Here is a 14,045-nt window from a genome sequence, read left to right as displayed (position 1 = left end):
AGCAGTGGCCACTGGGAAGTCGGAGCTGGAGTGGTCACCAAGGGCATTTGGGCTGTGGAAAGGCAGAGTACTGCGTGGGGTGGGTGGGGTCTCCTGGGCTAAGGGCGGAGCCAAGTCAGGGGAAGGCCCACCTGCACCCTGGGCTCATTTGGAACCCTGGAGGCCAAGGGCTCCATTCTTGGAGGACCGAGTCTGAAAGAGCTATGAGGAGCACATCGTTTAGGAGCACATAGCTCAGCACAGGAATTCAGGCATAGACTTTGGGGTCGGCGAGACATTGGGTCTGCCCCATCCTAGCTGAGTGACTGTGGGCCTCAGTTTCCTCATTTTAAAGTGAAGATAATAAAGTCCCTATTTCATAAGGTGGTAGTGAGGACTCAGAGGAATCCTGTGTGTACTTGGTCAGGTTCTCCATGGTGGAAGCCTGCAACTCATTCTCGCTCTCTCTTGCTTTACCTGTCCTACAGCTAGCTGGTCCATCAGTGCAGTTCCTGATCATTATTACTGTTAGAGCTGGAAAAATCTTAGAATGCTCCTCTAGACCACCTCCCACTTATAGAGAGGGAAGAGAGTGGAGGAGGCTGGCCCTAGGTCACCAACTGGCCAGTCTTCTGACTTTTGCCTTCTCCTCTGAGCCATATCACAGTGCTCCTCAGTTTCTTCTTGCCTCAGGTGAACTCTTGGAAATCCTGGTGGGTTTGGAAAGGGGTGTGACATGTAATGAGGAGTGTTTGTGTCAGTGTGAATTTATTAAGCACCTGCTGCCTCTGAGATGCCTCCTCCTGATCTTCCTGAGCATGGACCCCCACGCTGCCCCCCTTATCATCCTTGTTGGTGATGACCTCAGCATCTACCCAGCCTCCCACTTCCAGTCTTCTATTCTTGTAGACTCTACCTTGAGTTTGTCTTCACATCTTCATCCTCATGGCCCCATCCTCCTCCACTGCCTGGGCCACTGTCCCAGACTCCCCATGAGTCAGCCTGCCTCCAGATTCCACCCAACCCATCTGTCCCCTGCACCAGTCCCCACGGGGTCTTCTTTACACAGAATCTCTCTGCCCCAAGCCCTTCCACCTACAACATCCAATCCGGCCTCAAGACATGTATCATTTCTCATCTGAGTTTGAGCTCTTCCTGTTTCCCCAATCTCCCCATCTCAGGAAAGGTACTTCCACTGACCTGGGGTTCATTCCTGCCTCCTCCCTCTCCCCCACATTCAGCCAGTCGCCAAACCCTGTTGGGTTTACTCTCAGAAAGGCTTTTGGGGACACCTACTTCTTTCCACCTCCACTGCCACCACCCCGGCCCCAGCCACTGTCATCCCTCATGGCTGACCCTCCTCATGCTGTGGCCTTCAGCCCAGATCCCCACAGCCCCAGACTCATCCACTAAAATGTGTATTGAATCATCTCACTCCCCTGCTTAAAATTCTCTCAGTGGCTTAAAACTCTCCTGACAGTGTTTGGAATAAATTCCACAATTCTTGCCGTGGCCTATAAGGCCCTGTGAGGTCTGGCCCTGCCACCTCTGCCTCTCATCTCCTGTATCCTCCTTGCCCCTCTGCTCCAGCCATCCGAGCCTCCTTTCCATTCCTGGAATTGCCATGTTGCTTGCTGCCTCAGGGCCATCACCTCTTCTGTTCCCGCTGCCTTAGTGCTCTTCCCCACACTCTCTGCCTCAGGAATGGTTGAATTGCCGTGTAAATGCCACGTCCAGAGAACAATCTACGACATGCACTTTGCACCCTACATCAGGCATCATCCTTTTCCCACTCATGAAAGCACTTGTCCCGACTCAGAATTACATATTTATTTGATGCTTGTATTATTTTTTATGCTTTCCCCCAAAAGGCTGTAATCTCTCTAAGTGAGGAGAAAAACTATCTTTGTTTTTATTTGCGTTTAACCACTGTATTCTCTGAGCCTCGCGATGGCCTAGCACATAGTAGTGTTTATTGGTTACTTATGATCCAGCAATGGAATACCAGGGTCTTTTTATTCCCTTCAGGCTTCCCCTTGGACCATAAGCTCTTGGAAGACAGGTTCCAGAGCTAGCTCATCTCGAGGTCCTCAGCCCCCAGAACAGGGCACTGAGGGGGCATGTAGGGAATGTGTGAATTGAAGGGAACAGGGAGGGGTTGGCCCACCTTCAGCCAGGCGCTGGGGAGATCAGAAGGCATGCAGTGCATTGCTGAGTATCAAGAAATGCACTCTAAGGGCTGTGGGGGATTCTGGTGAGCCTGCATGGGCAGGAAGTGGCTTGTTCTTCTGTCCACTGAAGCATAGGGGACATTTTGAAGCTCCGAGAAGGAGGCCCATGTCAGAGTCAAGAGAGCCCAGGCTGTGAACAGGACAGACCTGGGTTTGAATCCACCACTCATATGCTGTGTGACTTGGGGCAGGTGACTTCACCTCTCTGAGCTCCAGTTCATCAGTAAAATGGGGATGATAACAGACCTCACCTCCTCGGACTATCATGAAGATAAAGAAATAGGGTGTTGGTTCAGACAGTGCAGAATAGTCCACAGCGTCAATATGAACACTAATGATGATGATATTGAGGAAGACAAAGAAAAAATATTTAAGTCTTTGGGTACTGGATACTCCTAAGCAGAACTTGGGGTGGCTGCAGCTTGACCTTGACTTAGGCTCATGGAGAAGCAGTCCTGAGGGCACCTTGGGTCTGAGGGGAGAAGCAGGTGTGTAAACAGGAAATGGAGGCTTGAGCCCAGAAGCTGAGAGGGGCAAGCAGTGCCCAGAGCAGACCAGGCTGAGGCTAGGGATGGTTCAGGGCATCAAAGGCCCATTTGGGAACCACAGGGCCCTGCAGCAGGAGCGGCCCACATCCGTTTATCTGTGTGTCTGTCTGCCTCTCCCGTCCTCCTGTTTTCCTGCCTGTTTGGGGCCCTGAGCCTGCCCTCCCTGACCCCCAGAGAAGTCCCATGTGTTTTAATACAGGAGGGAGGCTGGGCAGAGGGTGATCAGTGTCAGTGAATCCTGGGCCAAGTTCATCCCTTGGCCCAGCTGCTGACTCCCAGTGTGGCCTGCAATCTGGGCTCTTCCTGCCAAGCTGGGGGGCCCGAGGAGCCTTTCCAAGCTCCCATGTGCTGCAGCCCTACAGATGAGGGCAGCACCTGTGGGAAAAGACCCCTTGAGTCCCCACGCAGAGCTGGGAGGCGGCTGGGGGCTGAGTGGAGAGGTCGCCGGAGACAGCAGGAGGCCAGGGAAGCTGGGGGTGAGCCACAGGGAAGGTCCCCAGGGGTGGCCACAAGGAAGAGGCCGCGGCTGGGGGCCCTGAGGGGTGAAGAACCCCGCTCTGCTGTCCCCGGTGGGCCGGTTGCCCCCCCCACCATCTCCCCACCGGGCCCCCGGGGGACCTCGCTCTAATAATGTATTTGATCGACTCGCCGGCCGCGTACAAGCGATTATTGTCTTGTCGGGAGTCAAACGTATCGATCCGGCGAGAAATATGAGCGGAGCAATGGGGCCCGCGTGTCAGTTACTAGCCCCGCCGGCCCTGGGGAGCCCCCTACGTCTCCTTTAATTACCGCTCAGCCCTGAGCCCAGCCTGGCCCTGCACCACCTCTCCCCCAGGCTTCCTGCATCCCGAGTGGCCCCCTGTGCTCCCCAGCTCCCACACCCTACCTGCCTTGCTCATCATGGCTTGAGGCCTCTTCTCTGGCTGGGAGGCCACCATTTCCGCCTCTCCGGCCCTGGCTGCCAAGCCGGCTCCGCCCAGCGTGCCCCAGACACGGCCCCCCTCCTCTCAGGCCGAGGCTCTGGCCCACCCTCCCTCTGGATCACCTCACCAAGGCCTGGACACTTGGCTCTTGTCTCTCCGAGGCAGGAATAGGGGGCCAGCATGGGAGGCAGGTGGTGGGGTGATTTCTTCCTACCGGGACATGGGTAAGGCCTTCCTCGGTTCCTGTACTCAGCCAGATCTGGGAGGACAGCACCTGAAATGGGGGAGGTCCCTCTCTCCTGGCTCACCTTAGGGGGCGGGCACAGGGCCACATCCAAAAGCAGGCACCTGACATGGGTGGCATGGAATATGCCTGCAGTGGAGCCAGGGGGTGGCTTTGTGGTAGTCCCCTATAATATCCTTATATCCCATTTCCAAGCACCCCCCCCACCACCACCACCACCAAATGTACAATCCTAAATCGAAGTAGAGCTTACTGGGTAAATGCAGCTCCAAAACAAGGCTCCAGGCCCTCCCTGCCCACCAGTCCGCTGACCCAAGGACCCTCGTGTGCAGAAATCCTGCAGCTGCGCTGAAAGAAGGAGAGACAGAGGGAGGGAAGGGGCCAGGAGGCAGGAGGTCTGGGTTGGAACCCAGTAGCTCTTGGCCTCTGGACCTCCTCTGTGAAATGGCCTTTGCAACAGGGGACTTGGGGAGGGCAGATGCCTGGAAACTGTGTCCTCAGTTTGTAGCTCATTCCCTGGAGGGGGTGTGGACCCGTCAGGGTGGCTGTGCCTGGGTGGGAGCACAGGAGCTGAGTGTGCATGTGTGTGTGTGTGTGTATGCATGCCCAGGGCAGCATGCCTGGCACACACGTGTGGATGTGCCCTTGTGCCCACAGGGGATGTCCCTGTCTGGGGCTGAGGCACCTGAGCTGGGAGGGTCCCCAGGCAGGGAGAGATGTGCAGGCAGGTAGAGATGTGTTCACGTGTGTATGTGTGCACACGTGTGAGCAAGTGCAGAAATACTGGCGTGCCTATGTATGTGTGAGTCCAGGCGCCTGTGTGTCCGTGTGTGATTGGGGGCCCCCCAGCGTGGGGTGCAGCGTGTCCTGCGGGGTCGCAGGCGGGCGGGCAGGCGGGCTGTTTGGAGGCACCAGGCAGCCCGGCAGCCTCGGACCCCGGGCGCCCGGAGAAGGAAGAAGGCAGCGGGCTGCGCCGCGCCTTTGTCTGCGCCGCGGTGCGCGGGGAGTCCTGCGCCTTTGTGTGACCCTCGCAGGTGTGCGCGCGGGGGCGGGGGCGCGAGGCGGGGGGAGCCGAGGGAGGGGCGCCCTCCTCCGCAGCCGGCCCCGCCCTCCGGCCCATTGGCTGGGCGCTGCTGCCCTCTGGCGGGAGCCGAGGGAAGCGCGGGGCCGCGAGCGCCGCAGCGCTTTGGGCAGCTGGCGGTGGGGGCACCCAGTGCTCCCCTTCCCCGGAACCCTCCCCCTGGGACCCCGCACTCGCCCCCCGACAAATCTCTCGCGCCCCTGGCCAAGGCCCCCCACCCACAGCCAGCACTGCAACTGCCCGCGGGCACCGCTTTCTCCCAGGGGTGCCCCTAGATGTCTCACCTGCGGACAGGTGCGCGGCTCGGTCCCTCCGCCGCACGGGCACCCGCCCTGAACGCCTCCTCTGGCTGTATTTCTTGGCTTCATCGAGTCTTGGGAAAGTCAACTCACCTCCCTGACCCTCAGGCTTGTCGTCAGCAAACTGGGGGAAATAGCAGCGTACTCCCCACCCCCCCACCCGCTGAGCTGTTGTGAGGAGCCTCCCCTGCCATGGGCGAGGATCGCGGCCTGGCTTCGGGAAAGCCCCCCGACGCTGCTAGAGAGCGTGTTGGTGTTATTGTCGTGGGCCTCCCTTCTCCCCCAGACCCGCGGGTCCTGTCCAGACGTGTTCGCCCCCGTGGGGGCGGCAGGAGGGCTGGGCCGAGTGTGGCCACCACCTCCCCGGGGGCGCAGCTGCGGGAGCCTGCTCCCCTCCGCCCCCTACCCCGTCAGTCACCCTTACCGCCGAAGATGTGGGGTCAGCTGCTGGCGGTCGGCGGGCCAGGGTATTTTCCCTCCCGAAGGGGGGCGGATCAGCCCTGTGGTTTCCTCCCCGGGTGACTTCCGGCAGGGAGGGCTCGGCCCCCAGAGGGCGGGGAGATGACACAGTTGTTCCCCAGCCCTGGCAGGGCGGGCAGCATGGTTCACTCCAGCATGGGGGCTCCAGGTAAGACTCCCGGGACCTCAGAGGAAGAGACAGGCCAGTCGTTGGGTTTGTGCCCAGATGCCTGGCGCCCTCCCGGGCCCTCCCTGCCCCCCCTGCTTGGCTGTCTCCTTTGCCCTCTCTGTGCTTCAGCAGTGCCCCCTCTCCCAGCCCTGAGTCCCTGCTCCCCAGCTTCTCTTTACCCTTCCCCCAACATCAGGCACCCCTCCCAACCTTTTCTCCCCATTTCTGTTGCCTCCACCCTGCTCTGCGGGGTCTGGGTGGGGAGGATGGAGGTATGTTGTGAGCGCGTCCCTATATGGAAGGCCAATGGGGTGGGCGACACGGGGCCTCTGTGGGGGCCTGCAAAGGGGCTGGAAGTTTCCTAGACTTGAGTGTGTGTGCGTGTGCATCTGTGTATGTGTGCGTGTGCTGGAGCTCTGAGTCTTGGGAGGGCTTGGCGTGTGCCTGCTGTGTGTGGCGGTGGGAGACAGGCTGGGCAGTGATGTCTGGCTCACTTCCTCATGTCCTTTGCCCAGGTGTCCCCTTCTTGGAGATGCCTTCCCTGCGCTTCTGGTCCACACCCACACCCATCCTGCCCTCCGTGGTTCCTTCACTCTGCTTCACCTTTCCTGGTGGCACGTTTGTTTGTGAGCTTATTGAATGCCTCCCCACCGACTCTCAATGAACTGGGGGAACACTGAGCGTCGGGCACCTCACAGGCAATGGTCTTTGTGCTCATTTGGGGTCCTGTGTCTGTCTCTGCATGACGACTGTCATCGCTTGGTGTGATGATGGCAGGCTTAAATGAGAGAGCCTGTGACAGATGCTCAGCTCAGTGCCTGGAACCCAGGAAGCACTCAGGACTTCGTAGTGGCTGTTTCATGTATGGCTGTAGAGATGGGAGTCTTGGTTGGTGTGTGTTTGTTAGTCTGTGCGGGCGTCCTCAAGACCCTTCTTCAACAAGTTGTCATTGAGTTCTGTGCTAGGGGTTGGGAATACAAGTGAAAAAGGCAGCTCCGGTCCTGCCCTCCTGGGTTCTTGAGTTAGGGGTCAGACCTGTCACCAGACGGTGACAGCCCAGAGGGGTCAGGGCCGGAACAGGGGAGGCACGGCCGGAGGGGTCAGGGCCAGATGGAGAAGCACAGGGGAGTGAGAGTCCAGAGGGCCTGCGTAATTCAGCCTGTGGGGTATCAGGGAGGGCTTCCTGGAGGTGGGGATGTCCGAGCTGAAATCTGAAGGATAAGTGGGTGTGAGCAAGGCGAAGGAGATAAGGAGGGAGGTTGAGATAGAAGGAAGACACTTTGCCAAGTGGCATGTATGCATTTATTGAAGTGACTGTAGGTGCAACCAGGAATATGTGTGTGTGTGTCTATGCAGTGTCTACACAGAGATACAGCTGTGTACTCCACCCCTGACTCAGTCCCTGTCTGGGATTGAGTGGGGGCCTTGTGTGTGCCAGGCATGGGGTTAGTCCCTTTACTCGGGCTTTCTCACAGAGCCAGCCTGCCTGACGTGAGTGAATACATTGTGTGGCCTTGGGCAGCTTGCTCACCCTGATTTTGCTCAGGTGCCACATCTGTGAACTAGTTCAAGGGTCCTCCATGGCCATCTCCCAGGATCAGGGGACCCTGGGTGGGTGAGTGTATACATGTCTGTCTATCTGTGAGTGACTCTGGGTGTGTGTCTGTCTGTACATGACTGAGTGTGTGAATGTGTGTGTGCATGTCTGGGTGTCTGCACATGACTCTGGGTGTGTATGTGCAGTCTGATGTGTGTCTATCTGTGCCTGTGTGTGTGCACATCTAGCTGTGTGCCTGTGTGTGACTGGGTATACACGTATGTGTAGCAATTGCATGTCTAGGTGTGTGTCTGCTCATGATTCTGGGTGAGCGAGTGTGTGTGTGTCTGGGTGTGTGCCTGTCTGCACATGGCTCTGGGAGTGGGAGTGTGTGTGGATGTATGCATGTCTGGATGTGTGCTGTGCATGACTGGGTGTGTGTGTTTGCATGTCTGGGTGTGTGTCTGCTGTGCATGACTGGGTGTGCATGTATGTGCATGTCTGGGTGTGTATGTGTGTGTGCACACGTTTGAGTGTGTGCATGATTGGGTGTGTGTGTGAGAGTGTGTGCACATCTGGGTGTGGGTTTTGCATCTCTGCCCATGTCATCGTGTCTGGGCCTGGGTCTCTCTGTGCAGGCCGGTGCTCATTCTTGCCTGCAGTCTTTGCTCACTGCTGCCCGTGTGGGTTTGCCTAGTCTCCCTTGGTGCTGGGGCCCTGCCCAGCTAGGGCCTTGCCTGGGGTTGGCTCAGCTGTGGGGCCACCTCTCCTGCCGTGACGGCTGCGCCTATCACCATCCCTCCCTCCTGCCATCTCAGAAGTGTTCACCCTCTTGATGCCGCCCAGGGCCAGCCGCAGGTTGTGGTGGAGGGGATGTATGGGGTGCTGCTTCTGGGGAGGCCAGGGGCTGAGCCAGCTGGGCCCACCGAGGTTCCCGGCATTACAAGTCACCGCCCACAGGGGCTCCCAGGCCGTGGCCTTGACTGGGGCGGGCTGCGGGTGTGGGGGACCCAGGGGACCAGCCACGGGGGCCAGGAAGGGGTGAGGGGCAGCCCTTGGGCCCTCTATATTTAGCCCCATTTTCGGTAAGTGCTAAGGAGAAGCTGGCCGAAGTCTGCTAAAACCGGCCGGGGGAAATGCAGAGGAGAAGTGAAAGTCCGAGGAGGGCGGGGCGGGGAGCGCAGAGGGGACCCAGGGTCCCAGACGTGGGCTAGGCGGGCGAGCAGGGGTGAGCTCAGGGGCCTGGGCAACCTTCAGTGGGTCTGCCCCAAGGTTGGTGGGATTCGAGGGGCTGCGTGGCTCCAAGTGGCCTGCCAGGATTGTACATTCCATATCCTGGTCACGTCCTCTTAAAAAGTCACTCACCACCTGGGATGGGCACGGGGAGGGGCTGACCGTAAATAACCAACCAGATTTTCTGAGCCAGGGAGGCTTCTGGGGCGGCTGGAGGTGCCAGGGGCTCAACAGAACCACCTGGGGAGCTTTGTAAAACCCGATGCCAGGTGGCACCCTGTACCAACTACATCGGACTGCTGGGCTGGGTGGAGGCATCGCCCCTTCCCTAGAGGTGGGAGGGAGGGGTGTCGGGCATCCTTGCCGGGTGAGCAGGCTTCACCGGCCCTTGGCAGACCCTTGGTGGCCTGTGCCTGCAAGGCCACCCTAAGTCACCACCTGCCCTCTCGTCCACGGTGGACATGGAGCCCCCTACTGACCCTTGGTGGGAATGATTTGAAGAGACCCTTTCCTGGGACTGGGCTCTGACAGGGGAGGAAAGAGGAGAGAGAGGGGACACGGCAGAGAGCAGCCCAGGCAAGGGCAGTTGGTGGGCATGGTGGGAGAATTTAGGGAGAATAAGGGAAACAGAATGGTGAAAACTATCCCTCAAAGTGAAATTGGTCGGATTGTTCCCTTAAAGGGTTGTCTGGGGCCTGGGGTTAGGGGTTGGGGTGTCAGGTGACAGCAGGGATGGGGTCTGTTTTGGACCGGATTGGGGTCTACGTCAGATAGGGGATTCTTTCACGCATTCATTCATTCATTCCACTGCTTCTGTAGCAGTGACTCCAGCCTGGGCTGCAAGGAGCCCACACTCTGGGGGTGAGGGCCCTGCTCGTGGTGGTCAGGGTGGGCTAGAGGGCAGTGAGCGGGGTCTTAAAGGGGAGACGTTTGCCAGGAGAGGAGGAGAGGATCACCCCAAGTGGGAGGACAGCAGAGGCCAAGGCCTGGAGGAGGAGACCGGTGCTTTGGACCACCCTCGTCCACTTGTCACACATGTCCTATGCAGGGCAGTATTGAGGTCCCCGAGATGAGTCAAGCCTCCCCCTGAGGGCAGTGACAGGGGAAGATGCTGGGGTGGGGGAGCCAGGGTGGGGGAAGTTCCTCTTTAAGGCCCTGGCTCCCAGTCACCTCCTCTGTGAAGCCCTCCCTGACTCCCTATGCCCCTGACCTGCCCTCCGCCACACCCTGACCCCCTCCGAGGACTGTAACCCCCCCAGACTGTGGGCTCCTTGAGGGTCCAGGCCGGAGTCCCGACTGGGAGCTGGGGGCAGCTGGGTGGTGGCTTCACAGAGGACAGAGCCTGTGCTGAACCAAAGGGTGAGTTTCCTGGTGGCCCAAGTGGGGACCAGCCCAGGCCAAGGCCCCAGGAAACGTGTGTTAAATTGCAGGGGACAGGAGGCCAGAGGCAGGAACAAGTAAGAGACACAGAGAAAGATGCAGGGAGGACGTTCAGCAAACCTCTGCGATCCATTATTAAGGGCAGGGCGATGTCGGAAAACCAGCAGTGGGTCGGACCAGGCCTGCCCGCCCCAACTGCTGGAGGAAAGACCCGGGCGCAGACATCCACAGCCCTGGGGCTCAGCATGGGGACCGCAGGAGGGCAGCGGCAGGGGGAGGCCAAGGCCAAGGCCAAGCACGGTCTTTCCGGGTGGACGCGCAGGCTGCCGTGCTCTGTGGGTGGGCAGTATAGAACCTTCGTCCCAAGCTGAGGGAGACACCATGGGGTTGAAAAGCAGGATGTGTGGGGATAAAGTGGCAAGACAGGCAGTGGAGGGTGTCTGAAGGGCCCAGAAGGCCAGGAAAAGTGGCTTGGATTTTCTCAGAGAGGTGGGAGCCATGGAAGGTTTTAGAGCGAAGGAGAGCCGGATGTAGAAGAGATCACCCTGGGGCAACACGAGCAAGGCCATGCGTGGGTCCAGGCCTGAGTGGGAGCGGAGGTTTGGGGCATGGTGAGGAGGGGTGGGATTCAGGGCCTGGTTGGGGTGGCCTGGAACAGGGCCCAGGTCCGGACGAGGGAGAGTGGGACTGGGCAGCTGACATGGTTCCTGCCCTCGCTGCCCCCGAATCAGGACCTGGGGGCCCGATTGCCTGGCTCCCCTCACTTCTTCTCATGTCTCTTACGATCATGTGTGGAGAAGCAGAGCCTGCGCCCCCCGCCCGCGACACCCACTCCCCACCCTCCGCCCTTCACCAGCCCCCACCTTAGCAGGACTGTGTGCTGATGTTCAAGACATGGCTTTTTTCCTTTTTAGCTTTTAATTTTTTCTTTTTGTGTTTGAAACTCTAGTTTACATGCAGTAAAGTGCTCACGTTTTTAGGGTACAGCTTGATGAACTTTTACATGCAAATAGACCTACGTAGCCACCAAACAGATGAAGACACAGAGCATTGCCAGCCTCACAACAGGCCCTTTCCCAGTCGCTGCCCCCCAAAGGTCCCCACTAATCTGAGCTTTATCGTCTGAGGTCTCTTTTGCCGGGTTTTGAACTTCGTGTCATTGGAGTCACACCGTGTGTCCTCTCAGGTCCGTGTGGACCGATGTGCGTGTCCCACGTCTCTCAGTCAGCGTCATGCGTGTGAGATTCGATCCTGGGGGTGAAGCAGGAGTTGGTTGCTCTTGGTTGCTGGGGGATGTTTCGGAGCTGGATGGGCCACCTCCTGGGTGTCCGTTCACCCGCTGCTGGACACATGAGCTGCTTCCAGTCTGCCGTGGACATCTGTGGCTGGCGCATTGGTGGACAGAACGCCCGTCTCTCTTGGGTGTGTTGCCAGGGGTGGGTGGGCCAGGTCACAGGGAGGCCCTCTCCTCTGCTTTATTGACTGGGGCATGGGTCAACTGACGCTTCCACCAGCAGCGAAAGACCTGGCTTTTTAATTAAGAATTAAAACCCGAGTGGCGTTGCATGGCAAGAATTATCAACTGCAGAACTTCTGCACTTTTATCCAATTGCTGATGGCTTCTCACCCCTCCCTTTTGCCGGCGGCCTTGGGGTGCAGAGCACTGAAGAGCTCGACAGCCCCTGTGATTGGGGTGGGGCCACGGGCTAGGCCTGGGTTCTGGGGCGAGCTGTGGGGAGTGTTTAGGGTCCGAGTCAGGCGATGGGTAAGATCGGAGGCCAAGAGTTGGATGAAGGGCTTAGAGGCGAGTCAGGACTCAGGGTGAGAAAGGGGATTATGAACTCATTGGGCCGAAATGTGGGCTTGTGTTGGGGTCCAGGACCAGGAGGAGTGAGGTTCTAGCCGGTGTCAGGGCAGCTTTGGAGTGGGGAGCCGGGTGGAGAGGGCAGGGTTTGGGGACCGGTGGAAGTCAGGATCGGGGCACACGTGGTGCTGATGAGAAGCGGGAGCCCTGGAATCATGGAGACTAGGGCTCTGATTGGGGCACCTCTGGGGTGTCTTGCTGTGCTCTTGGGGAGATGACACCCCCTCTTGGAGTCTCAGTTTCCTCCTCTGTAAAATGGGAGTCAATCAGCACCACCCACTGATGTGAGCACCGTGGAGGAACCTGGTTAGCCTTTACTTTTCACAATGGGTACTTCAGCTCTTTGAGGACAGGGAACTTGTCCACACCCTCTACTGCCTCCTTTCGAATCCTGGCTCCAGGGAACTATTGTATTTGCAGGAGTGGGGTGTTTAGGTTGGATCTGGGGTACAGCTGGGATCCAAGGCTGAAGTAAGGGGTGGGATTTGGTTCGGGGATAAGGTCAGGGGCAGAGCCGGATGGGGCTGGAGGTCGAGGGGGTTTGGGGTGGGGCCTGTGGAACGCGAGAAGGAAGGCAGGTGGGAGTGAGGTGTGGATGGGAAAGTGAGGGGGCTGTGGGGGGACGACAGAGGGTGACTGAATCACACTCAAAGAGCTGGTGGCTCCCTCCCTGGGGGAAGCGGTCCCATCCCACTCCCTAGGCCCCACTCAGAGTGGAAAACATGTCTCACCCAAAACCTGGTAGGGCAGGACGGGGGCCCGGGCGGCCCAGCCGTGGAGGAGGCCGGGCGGACAGCACACCCGTGGAATGTCACTGGCTGCTCCGGGTGGCTGCCGCCTCCATCCACCTCCTGCCCCCCACCCTGCCCCAACGCCCCACAGGGGGCGGCACCCCTTGTGCCACCTTCTGGAAGGGTGAGAAGGCTCAGGCAAGATCCCCACGGCCCAGGGGACAGGGAGACTTCTCCAGGGAGGGGTGACTTGGGAGCAGGGCCTGGGGGGTCCCTCTCAGCTTCCCCTCCCTCATCCTGCTTCCATCTCTCCGCTGTCCCCAGAAATAAGAATGTCTAAGCCCCTGGAGGCCGAGGAACAAGGTCTGGATTCCCCATCAGATCACACAGGTAGGTGGTGGTGGTGGAGCAGGGTGGGCAGAGAGCCAACATGGACGGGGCAGGGTGGGGTGCAGGTGGGGGGCTGCTGCCAGCTCGCCCCTTCCCTCTTGTTGCAGACACTGAAAGGAATGGACCAGACACTAACCATCAGGTGAGGGAGAGGTGGATGGGCAGGGAGGGGGCAGGATGGGGCTGGGAGGGCGCGGGGTCCAGAGGCAGCTTCATCTCACCATCCCCACCGCCCCACCCCAACTTTCTCTTTTCAGAACCCCCAGAATAAGACCTCGCCATTCTCCGTGTCCCCAACCGGCCCCAGCACCAAGGTAAGGCCCTGGTGGGAACAGCCAGGAAAGTCGAGCAGTGTCTGGGGGACGTGCAGAGGCTGGGGAGGGTCGCAGCTGCCCGACCCACGACCCGAGAGGGCGCTGAGCCTGGGTACCTTGGTGGCGAGGTGCCTTCCCCCCAACTTCTCACCCTCGGGCTCCCGCCCTGGGCCTGTGACTCACCCGCTCTCCTTCCCCTTCCCTGGGGGGTGGGGGTGGCCAGGGAAATCCCCCCCAGGGCCCCGGGGCGATGAACAACAGGAAGCTGAGGGCCCCGCCCCCATCCCGACTTCCCTGGCAGAACAAGGGCCTGCACCCCCCACCCCAACACACGCACTCGGGGGCCAGCGCGGGCGGGGTGGGGTGCAGGAGGACAGGATGATCGGGAGGCCGGAAGCAGCCGGGCCGTGCACGTTCCGAATCCAGACGGGGCCGGGTGGTGGGCCCTGGCCAGCTTCCTGGGTGCTTCTTGGGCCTGAGACCCCGGGCAGACCACCCTCCAGCCTGGGCGGGGGCAGCGGGCAGGTCCAGGGGCCTGAAGGCCGGGGGGCACGAGCCCCCGTAGGACTCCTGGCTCTGACCGAGAGTGGCAGAGGGATGGGGTGGGAGGCTCCCCGCCCTGCCTCAGGCTTACTGTGCAACCATGGGGAAGTTGCTCCCCCT

General features: G+C 59.6%; 2 protein-coding genes across 6 annotated transcripts in view; one reads left to right on the top strand and one right to left on the bottom strand.

The window, feature by feature from the left end:
* Positions 1 to 1,930: 1,930 nt before the first annotated feature.
* LOC119521955 lies at positions 1,931 to 5,439 on the bottom strand. Of its 5 annotated transcripts, none has more exons than XR_005214439.1 (4): positions 5,291 to 5,439; positions 4,179 to 4,273; positions 3,809 to 3,940; positions 1,931 to 2,682 (listed from the first exon to the last, which is right to left on the bottom strand). XR_005214439.1 is itself a non-coding variant. In XM_037820688.1 (4 exons), exons 1-4 carry the CDS (start codon positions 5,372 to 5,374, stop codon positions 2,606 to 2,608), a joined length of 339 nt encoding a protein of 112 aa, XP_037676616.1. In that variant the 5' UTR covers positions 5,375 to 5,439; the 3' UTR covers positions 1,931 to 2,605. The 5 variants fall into 5 exon arrangements, 4 of the variants coding, with proteins under 4 accessions (XP_037676616.1, XP_037676615.1, XP_037676617.1 ...); XM_037820688.1 differs by having other exon boundaries at positions 3,809 to 3,891; XM_037820687.1 differs by having other exon boundaries at positions 3,809 to 3,955; positions 4,179 to 4,268.
* Positions 5,440 to 5,885: 446 nt separating this feature from the next.
* The window catches only part of POU2F2 (POU class 2 homeobox 2), a 32,885-nt gene continuing 24,725 nt past the window's right edge, over positions 5,886 to 14,045 (top strand). The window contains 4 exon segments of the mRNA XM_037820711.1: positions 5,886 to 5,933; positions 13,003 to 13,068; positions 13,176 to 13,210; positions 13,326 to 13,382. Coding sequence (XP_037676639.1) covers positions 5,906 to 5,933; positions 13,003 to 13,068; positions 13,176 to 13,210; positions 13,326 to 13,382 — 186 coding nt within the window. The 5' untranslated portion in view covers positions 5,886 to 5,905.

This window comes from Choloepus didactylus, chromosome 27, assembly GCF_015220235.1.
Source record: "Choloepus didactylus isolate mChoDid1 chromosome 27, mChoDid1.pri, whole genome shotgun sequence".
In the NCBI taxonomy this organism is placed as follows: Eukaryota; Metazoa; Chordata; class Mammalia; order Pilosa; family Megalonychidae; genus Choloepus; species Choloepus didactylus.
Note: the sequence above shows the minus strand (reverse complement) of the source record. Positions and strands in the feature narration are given on the sequence as shown.

Bases quoted from the DNA above. Each gene is read 5' to 3' on its own strand.
- LOC119521955 (XM_037820686.1), bottom strand. From the start codon at position 5,374: ATGAAGCCAAGAAATACAGCCAGAGGAGGCGTTCAGGGCGGGTGCCCG. The intron at 4,274-5,290 runs GTGAGACATCTA...TCCTTCTTTCAG, and splicing joins AGCCGCGCACCTGTCCGCAG to CGCAGCTGCAGGATTTCTGC. The intron at 2,683-4,178 runs GTAAGCTCTACT...TTCTCCCCTCAG, and splicing joins TTTGGAGCTGCATTTACCCA to ACCCAAGGTGCCCTCAGGAC.